Genomic DNA, 14,300 nt, shown 5'->3' with positions numbered 1-14,300 from the left:
CTCATAAGTAATTAACTCAGAGATGGCAGCAGAACCTTCTTTGTCTTATTTTGACAGCTCCCCCTCCTCCCCCGTATCTTAAGGGCGCCAAGCAGTCCCCGCCCCCCCCCACCCCCGCCGCGGAAGAACTCTGCGATCATAGAGCTGGCGGAATGCCGGGGTAGAGGGGACCGGAAGTTGTTGGTTTCGCCGCTAGCCCTGTGGCCACATAGAGTCTTCGTGGGTTCGGTTTGGTTCCCGCAAGTATTACAGTAACTCGTTCGTCCCGAGGGCTTCGTGGCCCTGGGGTGGGGTGGGCTCGCCCTGGTACTGGGCTCAGTCCAGTACCAGCCTTCCGGAAGCGGAGTGAATTCTTCGGTCTCCTAGCAACGAGGGACGGGCTGCGGGCTGAGGGAGCGGCGGTGCAGCCCGAATCGCACAGGCGCCGGCCGGAACCCCCGAGCCTGGCCCAAACGGGAGCCGAAAACCAGAGCTTGGAAGAATAAGCAGGAAATGGCGGATGAGGCGTTGTTTTTGCTTCTCCATAACGAGATGGTGTCTGGAGTGTACAAGTCGGCGGAGCAGGGGGAGGTGGTGAGTGCTGCCAACACACCTTTGAGGTCCTTTTGCGATGACACTGTTTCCCCTCAGGTCTTTCCTTCGATCCCTGTCCCATCGCCACCCCACGCCTCCCGTGGTGTAGACAAGCTGTTCTACCTGCAGGTATCCTTAGGCCTCGAACATGTCAGCTGTCCTCGGTCTTTTATCCTCTTCTCCCTCGCATCTTCTACTATTTGGTACTTTTTTGTCTATTCCCGTACTTGTATCCCGCAGGCCGCAAGTTTTCTTACTTTTAGTGTTGTCTCTACCATGATTAAAGGCAGTGTTAACTGCACATCTTTATTTCGGACCCCTACTTAGTTCTGCCACTTCCAGCACTTCTGAGCCGTCCACTGCACAGACCCTTCCGGCCTGAGAATCTTGTCCCTCCCTCCTTATCCCTAACCCTCAATACTACTCCACGAAACTTGAAGACAGAAGCCTAATGACATTTGAGGTCAAAACAAAGTTTTCAGGCATTACTAAGGAAACAAATCAATTAATGTAAAATTTTTTTATTTAATGCCCATTATATATGTCAGAGCTAGTTCTAGGTGCTGGGGATAGATAGATAGATAGAGAGATAGAGAGATATATATATATATAGAGAGAGAGATAGATAGATAGAGATAGATAGATAGATAGAGATTGTAATGAAGGAAACAATGACCCCATTCTCTTGGAGGTTACTTCAAATATGTGGGAGTCTTCACTCATTATTTAGCGTGTGTTGTGGGCCTGATACTGTGCTAGATGAATAAAATAAAACCCCTGCCTCACAGTCCTTGAGTAATAGGGGCTCAATGAATAATTAAGGTATTGGGTGGTAATTCGGTATAGAATCATGGAGTTGTAACAAATTTTATAAATGATATTCTAAAGTCATGTTCAAGTCAGAAATCCTTTCTATAATGCTGTTGATAAAGAGGGGTGGAACGTGGGGGTAGGAAAAGCATCCTAGGCAAAGGTAAAGACATACAGGTATGAAAAAGTGTGATGTATTTAAATATGCTTAAGCATTTCACGGCAACTAGATTCAATGGGTGGAGAGTGAGAAGTTTAGAGAGCTATAGCCAGAATGAGGCTTGTATGATTTGGACCTTCTCAGTGGAGGGTTTTAAGGATTTTTAAGAAGGGGAATGCCATGGCCCATTTGCGTTTTAGAAAAAGACCCTGGGTTGGAGAGGGAAGATTCTTGTAGTGGGAAGATCTGTTATGTTGAAGTAGAGGCAAGGGGTGATGAAATTCTGAATTAAACAGAGATAGAATAAGAGGAGGAAACAGGTTTGAGAGGTAGGCGATAGATTCTCTAGGACGCGGTTAGGAATAGAAGTGAGAGTTGAGAATTATCTCCAGGTTTTTAGCTTGAATAGCTGGGTTGGGTGGAAGGAATAAAGGAGAAGAAATAGATGAGGATAATGAATTATTTTTGGATAGGCTGAAATTTTGAGATATTTGTAGGACATCCAGGAAAAGGTACTGCCAGTTTGTAATCTACAAGGATATTGTCTTAGTCCACTCTGGCTACTGTAACAAAATACCATAGACCGAATGGCTTATAAACTACAGAAATTTATTTCTTACAGTTCTGAAGACTGGGAAGTCCATGATCAAGGTGTCTGGTGAAGGCCTGCTCTTGGTTCATAGATGGATGTCTTTTGGCTGTATCCTCATGTTAGAAGGGGTTTAGCTAGCTCTCTGGGGTCCCTTTTTTAAGGGTACTGATCTTATTCTTGAGGGCTCCATCCTCATGATGAAATCACCTCCCAAGGGCCGCACCTCCTAATACCGTCACATTGGGGATTAGGATTTCAGTGTATGAATTTTGGGGGACACAAACATTCAGTCTATGGCATGCAGGCATGATGCATTTGGAGATATCATTAGGAAAACATTAGGAAGAGTACTGGAAATGAAGCAAATTCTAGTCATACTCAAACCCATCTGTAATTGAGGTTTGTTTTTTTTTCAAGTTACACAATTTTGACTTTATCATTATCAAAACCAATAATTATTAATGCGTAGCATCTGTGCTGAGTAGCAGACATTTGCTGTTTGTGCAGAGCTAGCCTTTTCCCCAAAGAGTAATTAGCAACACACCCCTTTTACTCTTTATCATAAAATCCCTGTTCCTCTAACCCCCAATGTGTGCAATCAGTTCTCTTCATTTTTTTTACTTTCTTTTTTTAAAAAAAATTTATTGGGGAATATTGGAGAACAGTGTGTTTCTCCAGGACCCATCAGCTCCAAGTCATCCTTCAATCTAACTGTGGAGGGCACACCTCACTGGCCCATGTGGGAATCGAACTGGCATCCCTGTTGCCAAGAGCTTGCGCTCTAACCAACTGAGCCATCGGCCACCCCAATTTTCTTTACTTTCTTCCCCTTTTCCAACCCTTGCCCAGGAAAATCATCCTTTTTTTTTTTTTTTAATCCTTTTTCTGAATGGATTAACCCAAAATTAAACAAAACAGAGCTGTTGTAATCATGACTGATAACTTGAACAGGCGTGCTAGTCATATAAGAGAAAGGAAATCCGTAAGTTTTGAATCATTTAAACTAAAAATAACTCTTTTCCTATTGCAGTTAGTTTATTGTGGGGAAAAATGTAAAGTGCATAAAAACAAAAGTGATTTTTAAAGTTATGTGACAGTCTTGATGATTAGAATCCAGAGGGTTCATTATGTTAGTGTCTCTACCTTGAGTGTATTTCAAATTTTTCATAATAAAAAATGTGAAAGACACATAATCCTGTCGTCCAGAAATGGCTTTTATATATCTTTTTGACATAAAGTCATAAGTTTTGAAATGAAATAAAGGAAAAACCGGTGTTCTCACCCTCCAAATAAATGATTTTCAAACTATGCTTGAAGAGGAATTAAATTTCTAAAAACTGAACAATTGGGTATTTGCCAATTTATGGAGAATAGATTTTTTTTAGAAAAGTTAATGGATAAAATATTTTCAAGTTTAATTTTTCTTAAAAATTGATGCCTACTAGTGAGCACTCACAGATGCCAAAGTGAATGAATAAGTAGTAACATCAGAAGGTATTTACTAGGGATTAATTGAAAAAACTCATGATTGTAGTTAGGATTTGAGAATGTCTGCAAATATAAGCACATTTCCTACTAATCACAATGTTCCTGGGTGATTCTACAAAGAGCAGATTGTTTTACAAAGAGCATCGTGACTGACAGGTACTCATGCCACCTGATCATATTTGGGAATGAGTGTGGAGAAGAACAGAAAAATCAAGGATAGTGATATATACAATAACAGATGTATGTGCAGAGTGTTATGATGGCGCAGGGCCCAAAGGAGCACCAGGAAAGGTTTCTGGGAGGATGTGATACTTGAGCTGCTTTGAAAGGATGTGCAGTTTAGGGGACAGCATGTGCAAAGGCAGGGAGGCAGGAGAAAGCATGCCACTCTGGAGGTGCTGCAGAAGTTTCAGCTTGGTACAAGGAAGGGCGTTTGTGTGTATGTGGCTGTTAGAGAATTTGGTTAACTCGGTATTTAAGGAAAGGCACATAATACCATGCTGATGAGTTTGGATTTTATTTTGAAGAAAAGGGAGGGGACGCTGAAAGTTCCAGTAGAGAAATAACATGATTTGTTTTTTTAGAACGTCTATACCAGAAATACAGAAAACAAATCAAGGGAAGAAAAACTTGAGAGGAGATCAGTTGGAAGGCTCTGACTGAAAACCAGGAGAGAAATAAATGGTAAGGGCTAACTTAAGCAATAAAGACGGAGAGAGAAGATGTATTTTGGAAAGCATGGAGATGTTAGGCTCCACAGGGCTGGACTGCAGTGTGTGTGGAGAGGTAGGGAGCAAAGAGGTGAAGAAAATGAGTTTTCTGGTTGGAATAACTAGGTGGATAGTGGTGCCACTAATAAAGTTAGGGAATTCTGGCGGCAGAGCAGGCTGAGGACATTAAGATAATGAATGTCATTTTGAGTATGCCTAATTTGAGGGGCCTATGGCACCTCTAGCAACATGGCTGTGTCGAATAAAGTCTGCCCTAGAAATACAGATTTAGTAGTGACAGCCCCGTAAGTGGAGTACATGGTTCCTTAGAAGAAAGGTCAGCAAATAATGAGGCCTATGGTGTACTTCTTAAGTGGGAGACAGGCTTCAGAATATATAAAAACCCCTCCCTCCTGGGTCTGTATTCTAGCAGTGGCTGGGGGATGGAGGGACATAGCACTCTAAAATTAGTAAAATGTGTACAGTATGTTAAATGGTGAAAGAAATTCTTTGGAGACAACTTCAGCAGGGGAGTGGGAAGGGCATCAGAATAATTACTTTTAGGGGGCTTCTTAAGACACATTACTGATCCCACACCCACAATTTCTGATTCAGGAAATGGGAGTGGAATTACAGAATTCACTATTTTTATAAGTTTCCGTGCGATGCCAGTGTTGTTGGTCTTGGGACCCACTTTGAAAATCACTATGATAGAGAGTTGCTGAAGGGGAATGATGTTGCAATTTTAAAGAAGATGGTTAAAATTGGACTCATTTGAGATGGTGACATGTGAGCGAAGACTTACAGTGAGGGAGTTGGTCTTGTGAATATCTGGAGGAATTGCTGCCTGTGCGAGAGCCATAAGGTAAGAGCATGTCTGGCATGTTGAAGGACAGTGAGGAGACCAGTGTAACTGGAGCAGAGCGAGTGAAGAAGAGTCGCAGGTTGAAGTTCAAGAGGTACAGGGGTCTGGATTGTACAGGACTTTGTAGGTCATCCAGAGGATTTTGGGAGTCTTCAGCATAGGGGTGGTATTTGAAGTCTTAAGACTGTATGAGGTGGACTGCTTGGCTTAGTTGGTTAGAGCGCAGTGCTGCAGTGCTCATAACACCCCGGATGCCGGTTCGATTCCCACATGGGCCGGTGAGCTGCTCCCTCCACAACTAGATTGACCGAAAAAAAAACAAAAAAACCGACTTGACTTGGAGCTGATGGGTCCTGGAAAAACACACTGTTCCTCAATATTCCCTAATTTAAAAAAAAAAAAAAAGACTGGATGAAATTGTCAAAGGAAGAGCAAAGCAATTGCCTGACTCCCGGCATATGATGGTAGGGTCATCAACTTAGACACACTGAGAACTAGAAAGCCATCTGGATGACTCTAAGAGATGGTTTGAAGCAAGGAACAATAGAAGTTAGTGATAGCACAAAGGGAATGACTGACAGAAAAAAGGCAAAGGTAATATAAAGTTTTATAACTGAGGAGAGAAGAGGAATCGTTAAATGTAGAAAAAAGTGGGTAGAGAGTAATTAGGAAGAGACTGGCGCGTATTGCCTTAATGAAAATGATTAGTACTAAGAAAATTCAAGTATGACGTATAATTCACTTTTTCTTACAATGTTTCAGTGAAAAAAGTATAAATATTTACATTAATATTTTTAGCCAACATTTTAAAACAATTTTGAATACCAATATTCTGGCATCCTAAAAGCATTCAATGCTATTATTTTTTAAAACAGGAAAATGGACGCTGTATTACTAAGCTGGAAAACATGGGGTTTCGAGTGGGACAAGGACTGATAGAAAGGTGAGCAGTATGGATTTGAAAATTTTCTTCCAGGTAGGTTATGAACAACGATGATCCATTTCAAAAGTTTGCATAAAACTTGGGTTACTTTAATTTTAATTCCAAAATTCGATTCTCTGTTAATTCAGATTGTAATTTCTTTTTAGGTTTGATATTATTTTCAAACTTTTATGTTTTAATATTCACAGAAAAAATATATTTTATGTTTTAGATTTTTGCTTCCTGAAAACTTTGGTGTACTGAAACAACTATCTAAAATCTTACAGCATTTCCTACTTAAGGTCCACAGGTTCTTTAACCTAAATGTGATTTTGTTTTAATGCATATGAATGGAAATCACTTAGAGTCTATGTTTATGCATGCAATAATCTTCCAATTTATAGAAAAATTCTATTTAGTATTATTATTTTCTCACTATCTGAATATTTGAACTTTGTGTTTATATAACAATACCATGATCGTCCTTTAGGTTTTTTTTGGTGTGCTAGAGTAAATTGTACCTAAAATTGCAGCTTACTGTTAGACCAAATTTAGCCCTGTAATTGTATAACAGAATGTGAATCTGTTGAGACGGGCTTTACTTTGCTTGATGCTGATCACTTTATGACTGTCACTATTCAGTACTGTTCTGGCATTTGGAAATTAGTTAATAATTTGCCCCTCCTACTTTTTTTGGAGGGAAAATACTGCATTACTTCTAGTTGATCTTTTTAGGTTTACAAAAGATACTGCAAGGTTCAAGGATGAGTTAGATATCATGAAGTTCATTTGTAAAGATTTCTGGACTACAGTGTTCAAGAAACAAATCGACAATCTAAGGACAAATCATCAGGTATTTAGATAAATTAAGGCCTATCTTTTTAGTCTTTTAACTTAATATAAATGTACTATTTTAGTGCTTTACTTATTATTTAAAACTTAAAATAATTTCTAGTCAACTTTGGAATGTTTCTCTTGCATGTTATTAATAAGTCACTACTTTATTTCTCTAATATGACATAAAGAATAAAGACAAAGGGACAATTATTAGTAATGATACCGTAGCTGTTTCTTTCCTCCAATTACATAAGTTAAGTTTTAAAAAGTAGCAAATGTCAGAATGATAAAGGTTTTAGGATTTGGTTCCTTGGTTATTATTCCTTAGTGGTGATGATATGCAGAACCACAGATATATCACATTTATGTCTTTAGAGTAATTTCTGAAGTCTAATTTATACAGCATATTTAACTCTTAAATAACTTGCATTATTTAGTTGCTGGCATATTTTCTATTCTTAAAATATTTTCTTAATATAGAAATTAATAGATTGCATGGAAAATTATACATTGAAATAGATTTATTTTATAAAACCAAGGAAATAGTTAAAGTGGATTTGGCCCTTTGATTAAGTATAAAAAAATGAAAAGAGTGTATCTAGTAGCTACCCATAGAATTCATTTTTTCATGGAACAATACCCACCTTACTTTGGAAGTACTTGAAATGCTAATAGGAAGACATGACTCTGATTATTGGTTTTCTAGATATGATATATAGAGATATATGATAATAATATATAGCTGCTAACTTCACCTGGACAAGTATTTCTGATTCCTCTGCCCTAGACTGTGAGTTAAGGATCATGACTATGTCTTAGGCATCTTTATATCTTCAGTATCTAAAAGCATTCAATAAATATTAGTGTTATAAAATGTTGAACAGTTGTTCAGCTTGAACATTGCAAAACTTCTTCACTTAAAGAAAATTTGACATGGAAAGGAGAGTTTTAATAACTTAAAAAACTCTTAAATAGTTTTGAAGAGAAAATTTTTAAGGACTCAGACTACATTAAATTTGGAAGGACTCAGACTACATTGACTTTGGGTTTTCTCTGTTTTTGGAACAGGGCATCTATGTACTTCAAGACAACAAATTTCGTCTGCTTACTCAGATGTCTGCAGGAAAACAGTATTTAGAACATGCATCTAAGGTATTTAATGGAATATAGATTGAGGGTTTTTATTATGAAAAAAGTAGAACCATAGGGAAAAGCACAATGCCAATCACAACAGAATTTTGAATTTCAAATAGATTTTACAGGTGTTCTTTTTTGTTTAAACACTTCTCTGCGAAAGAGGAGACATGTTTATCATGTTAAAATAACATTAAACTGTAGCTAAGTAGGCTTATGATGACCAATTAAAGAAATACTAACTAAATGACAATGAAAAATAGATTAATGGTATATTTTTGGATATAGCATAGATATGTCAGAAAAGATACTCAAACTTATAAAATTCGTATTGCCTGTTCAGAATTATTGACCTCAGAGTTTATATTTACCATCTCCTTTAGTAGATTAAAAAAATTGTTTTAAACATAGTTAACATTTGTTTCTAAGGATACATGTTTTGTGTTAAATATATCTGTGTTTCTGGGTTTTGTGTAGTTTTTGTTTTTCAGTCTTATGTAGGAATCAGTAAGTAGACAGATGTACTAAAGAAAGATGACAAGTTTTAATGTAAGGCTTCCTTTGAAGTGATTAAAATATCTGTGGCAGTAGAAATTGCTGTTTATCCCTAAAAATGTGTTCATACCTAAATTACCTAACACAAAGGCAGTGTAGGTATAACGGAAAGAACATGGACTTGGGACCAACTCAATTTATATTTAACCTAAGCTCCACAACTCACAGGTTTGTGACATTGGGTAAGTTACCTAACCCCTCCGGACCTTAGTTTCTTCATTAATAAAACTGGTTACAATAGTCCCCATATTATAAACAATCCCTAAGGTCTCTACCAGCTCAGAATTTCATGTCTCCAGATCAAATTGCTTATCAGTACCCATTTATGTATATTAATTATAAAGTAATATTGTTTTATTCATAGATATGTAGTATTGTTGACTATCATACAATACAAAAAACATAATCAAAAGATCCTTCGATTATTGTTTTTTTAGTTCCCATTCTTGTCCTGGCTTGGTCTGCTGTAATTCAGTCCCTTTCCCTTTCCTTGTTTCTATATGAAAGGGTTTCTCAGTGTCCGCACTATTGATATTTTGAACTGAATAATCTTTTGTTGTGGCGGGCTGTACATCTTGAACAGATCAAGATTCTTGGTTGTAGAAAGCAGAAACCAACTCTGATTGAATGGAATATAGTTTTCAGAATCGATGTGAAGACTCAGAAAACAGGCAAGAATTCTGGAAGGTTAAAGCAGCAAGAAAGCAGCCCAGTCACTCCACAGGGAGGGTCTGGTTAAAATTCTTCAGGCAGCACTGACATTAGACACAAGCCACCTTTGCTGCCTCTAAAACTAATTCTAACCTGTTTCCAGCTTGATTTTGTCACTCTAGATTCAGAGTCCTGGACAGGAGCACACAATTGGCAGAGCTTAAGTCACATGTCCATGTTTTAGTTGCCAAGGAGCTGGAAAATCTTCTAACAGAATTTTCAGTAATTTGAAAAGTACTACAACCCTTTTTTTAAACGGCAATAAGTTAAGCCTGAACTAAATGTTATATTTATCCATAGCTTTACTATCTTAGTAAATCTTTAATATTTTTTACATTTTTCTGTTCCTTTTAGTATTTAGCATTTACATGTGGCTTAATCAGAGGTGGCTTATCAAACCTGGGGATAAAAAGTATTGTAACAGCTGAAGTGTCTTCAATGCCTGCCTGTAAGTTGAATTCACATTTTTAGTGATTATTTTTCAGGTCTGGTGTTTTTGGGGAAATTTATTAATAAAATGCTAAAATCATTTCATTTTACTTTGACCAATTTTAACAATGTAGTAATATATAGCATACTTATATTCATATTCGGGGATTTTTGAATTCATAATGGACAATGATTTAAGAAAATGAGCTAAAGAAATCCAAATTTATAAGACAAGGGATAATTAACATTTAAAGGAAAATTTTCTGTAGTATTCTTTTAAGATAGCAAATTTCCCCATAGCATTGGAAAAAACCTTCTGGTTTTCTGGAATATATTATATAAAGCTAGATAAAGCCAACTGATCTTTTACCACTAAACTCCTTTAGAAAGATCTTTTCACTAGAGCCATCAACCAAGAATAAAATTCACTTGAGCTTCACTGTATTTCCTTTCTATTCACAATATTTGCAGTGAAATACCCAAAGGTAGGAATAACAGAGAGAAACGAAAGCACCTATTCACCAATCAGATAATCATCTCCTAAAAATGGAATTTTTATTGAATATTATGAAAAGTTGTTTGACATAGCAAGTTTCTTGGTTTGACACTGTTTCCTAAATAGAGCAGAAAACTGATGTTTAGGCTTGTTTTCTTTGTATTTACAAATCAAAATGATTTTTCATGTATTTTTTTTTTTTAAGGTAAATTTCAGGTGATGATACAGAAGCTGTAGAACATACTGAAATGCAAGGCTTCAACAGAGTAAAGAGTTAAATTATTCATGTATAAAGTACTTCATGTAGCAATGATTTAATTACATTGTTGGACATTTGTGTTGATATAAGCTATTTGCTAACTTATATAATGAAAGATGCAGTTAAGCAGGAATAAGGTTGTATTTTATCAATTGAACACAGACCAAGTTAAAGCAGATGGAGACATTCTACCATAACTTTATTGAAACTATTCAGAATGAAAGAAACCTGATTTCAAATAAACACCAAGGTGTAGGACCCTTGTTTTAAACATTTTTATTTGCTGAGAGTGATGGGTATTTAACCACAGATGGAGAAGCAAAACTCAGAGTTTGATAAATTAGCCTAAGGAAAAGTATGTACCAGTCAGAATCATTTATGTAAGAATGAACAAATTTTGATTATATGAATTTTAGTTATTAAAAAAGCAAACAGCATACTAAATTAGACTTAATTTTTTATTGCTTTTAATTTATTTCTATTAAGAATTTTTATGCCTATGTAAAGATTTCATTATATACATTGTGTGTGAGATATCATATCTGACTGCCTAAATTGCTTAAAAAACTTAATTTCACTTTAGTAGAATTCAGTCCTTGAGAGCTCCCATTAATGTAATACAAATGAAATATAGATTAGTTTACATGTGAATTCAGTGACTCTGGGGCCAAAGAATATTAGGTATTTTAGGAAGGAAGTTTTATATTTTCTCTGTGTGGAGGTGCTGGTGAACTTTCTAACCTTCTGTATCTTTATTCCTTTACTCTTTCTTTCTTCCCTGCTCTAGAATAGATTCAGCGTCTAGTGAAGGTCTGCTTCCTATAATAGTTCCCAGAGGGATGTCTTTTAACTGTATCCTTACTTGGTGTTAAGGGGACTGGCTAACTCTCTGGGGTCTCTTTTATAACCCCACTTGAGGGCTTTGCCCTCATGGCCTAATAATCACTTCCTGTGATAGTATAAGGAGGATTGGGGGTTAAGATTTGAACATTTACATTTCGGGAGAGGACACAAATATTCAGTCCATAGCAAAAGTGACGTGTGGTGACTAAGGGAAAACAGAATCCTATAGCCAGGATTACCTGGTGAATTCTTTCCCAGTCCCACTAAAATAAAGCTGTAAGATGGGAGTTAAACTCAGGCATCAGACTACATAAATTAGGATCAGCACAAATTTCGGGGGTCATAGAAGTTAACAAAGAAACTAGATAGAACCTACAAGTTTTCAAAGTGTTCTTTGAAAAATGGCAACTGTGATCAAATACACTTTGGAAATCCATTCTTTTTTGTAGATTTTTAATGCTTGTTAATGGCATGTTACAGGTTCTGAAAAAATTTAAACAATTTTATTTAACTTAGTATTTTATCACAATAGCATTCTTCAAGAAACACTAACAGCTCAAATACACCAACATTCTAGGGCAATTTGGGAAACCTTTTTTTTTAGAAATTTGTTGGGACTTGGTAACGTGTAGCAAAATATAATTGTGGTATGGACACAGGTCAAATAAACCTTTCTGTAATTTCTAAAACATTTTTCTGTCTGTCCCCAGGTGGTGGAACTGATAATCTGAATCAATTTTAATATAATTCAGCTTCTAATTGGTTTATTCTAAGAGACACAGATGAAATAATCTTATTTTAAAAAATTAGTAGAAATGAATACATTTTTAGCAAAGTACTGGCATAAGTTAATAACTGTATAATCCTGACCGAAAGAAGTAATGTATCTTTTGTGTGAGAAAAAATACAGATGCAATCTAATTTACTTTGTCACTGTCCCTCAGACCCGATTAAACTACCACTTGGTAGCTATTATTTTCAAAATAACTACTTCTAAATTCTCTATTTAAAATATATAATTTCTCAACAAATTTAAGGCTCTCTACCTGTGTTAAGAGTTGGGGAACTTTTTCTCTTCAATTTTCCATTGAAATCAGAAGATACTTTTAATTGTGAACGCCTTGATAAACTACGGCTATAATGGTTACTTGCACACTTAATTTTTCTTTTATTAGTGGTTAAAATGTCTTTTGTGTTTGCGTTTCTGAAAAATATCCTTATGCCAACTTAAGTCATTATAAAAATGGATTCTCAGTTACCTATTAGAGACCCTCCAGCTTGCTAGAAAATAGAGGTATAACTGTATTAAAATAATTTCTTATATACTCATCTTCTGCGCATGCAAACTTACCTTCTTTTTTATGCTATCCAGTCCTCAGAATTTTTTTCTGTGAGTAGTATGCATAACTACACTAGTTATGTAAGAAATGTAAATTACAATAATTGACCCTTTATTGAATCAGCCCCCAGCCCTGCCCTCCCACGCCAGCATCAAATCAACAAAAAAATGTGAGGCTCTAAAACAGCTAGTTGTGTGGTATAGGTTGGAAATCTAAACTCTTTGTAGTAGACACTGCTGGCTGTCTACCTAGTATCCATTCTTTCCCATTTTTCTACCAGAACCCCATTTTTGATAGGAATAACAATGTGCTCAGCTAAAAAATTATTTCCAGCTTTCTTTACAATTAGAAAATGTCATAGCTTGGGCAAATGATATGTAAGTTGTGGGTTTCTTGTAATGCTTTGCTCTCCTGATATAGACAAGGGTGGTGCTTTTTTATTCTTGGAATGTAGACACGAGGCACGAGACAAAGCACCCATATCATGACTAAAAAGATGAAAGCTACACACTAAAATGGATGAAAGAGAAATCTAGATGCAGCCCAGGACATGTAAGATATTGTGGAGTTGCTGCATCAGCCCTGAACTTCTTATACCAGAATTATCAGATGAGAAACAAAAATTTCTAATTTTTAAAATTTCAGTGAAGTTTTCAAATGCAGCACTAATGAATAAGACTCTTATGAGTTGCAAACGTACTCTTGGAAACTTTTTTTTTTTTTTTTTTATTAGTTTCAGGTGCACTCTTGGAAACTTTCATGGTAGTTTTTTTATATCGGATTAACAGAGAACAGATTAGGTATCCAACAATGAGAGAATGTGTAAATTATGATAAAAAACAACTTGGACTATTAAGCTGACATTTAAAAATCAGCTTTTTATGAAAGCGTAAGATTAAGATTCAAATGTAAAATTTTATCTGCTCCATTATAACTAGTGGCAAAACTATTGGTTGCCTAATCCACAGTTATTCCCAATCCCCTTTTCCTTTTCAACCTCTATTGGAAAGCCTGGAAAGGCTTACAATTTCATTTCCCAACCTTTCTTGGAGCAGAGGTGTTTATATTATACGTTGTAGCCAACAGATGAACATAGATTTTAGGATTTGTGGAGAAGGTTTTGATTTTATGAGAAAAGAATCAGATGTGGAAGGCTCTGCTTTCTTCGGCTCTTTTCCTGTCAGAATATAGACATACTTCTTTGATCTGCAGTGGCCATATCTTGTTACCATGAGAGAAAGGCCAAAAGACCAGAGACCTTGGTATCGCAGAGTCACTGAACCAATGCCAGCAGCCAGCTCCTCTTCACATCTCGTTATGTGAGAAAAATAAACCCCTATTTGAAGAACCATTGCTACTTGGATCTTCTGTACTTAAAGTAGGAAACATCTGTATGTGATATATAAATTATAAGTGAAATGAACAGAAGATTTGACAGAAAAATTAAAGCAGTCAATCTATTAGGGTATTATTAAAAAAGATTTGTTAAGAAAAGTTTTGTACAATAAAGCATTTAAATAAAAGTATTGAGCTGAAAGGGTTTTAAAACGTTTGCTTAATTTTGTTGCTATGAACA

At 36.2% G+C, this 14,300-nt stretch overlaps 1 protein-coding gene across 2 annotated transcripts; it reads left to right on the top strand.

Annotated features, from left to right (window-relative positions):
- The first annotated feature begins 203 nt into the window (after positions 1 to 203).
- TRAPPC6B (trafficking protein particle complex subunit 6B) lies at positions 204 to 14,263 on the top strand. 2 transcript variants are annotated; one of them, XM_019713642.2, is made up of 6 exons: positions 204 to 573; positions 6,074 to 6,141; positions 6,856 to 6,973; positions 8,026 to 8,109; positions 9,712 to 9,805; positions 10,488 to 14,263. In XM_019713642.2, the coding sequence occupies exons 1-6, from the start codon at positions 493 to 495 to the stop codon at positions 10,517 to 10,519; spliced, it is 477 nt and encodes a 158-aa protein (XP_019569201.1). In that variant the 5' UTR covers positions 204 to 492; the 3' UTR covers positions 10,520 to 14,263. The 2 variants fall into 2 exon arrangements, with proteins under 2 accessions (XP_019569201.1, XP_074184273.1); XM_074328172.1 differs by lacking the exon at positions 204 to 573 and adding an exon at positions 4,244 to 4,307 and having other exon boundaries at positions 10,488 to 10,677.
- Positions 14,264 to 14,300: the final 37 nt, after the last annotated feature.

This window comes from Rhinolophus sinicus, linkage group LG03 (genome assembly GCF_036562045.2).
Source record: "Rhinolophus sinicus isolate RSC01 linkage group LG03, ASM3656204v1, whole genome shotgun sequence".
NCBI classification, from domain to species: Eukaryota; Metazoa; Chordata; class Mammalia; order Chiroptera; family Rhinolophidae; genus Rhinolophus; species Rhinolophus sinicus.
Note: the sequence above shows the minus strand (reverse complement) of the source record. Positions and strands in the feature narration are given on the sequence as shown.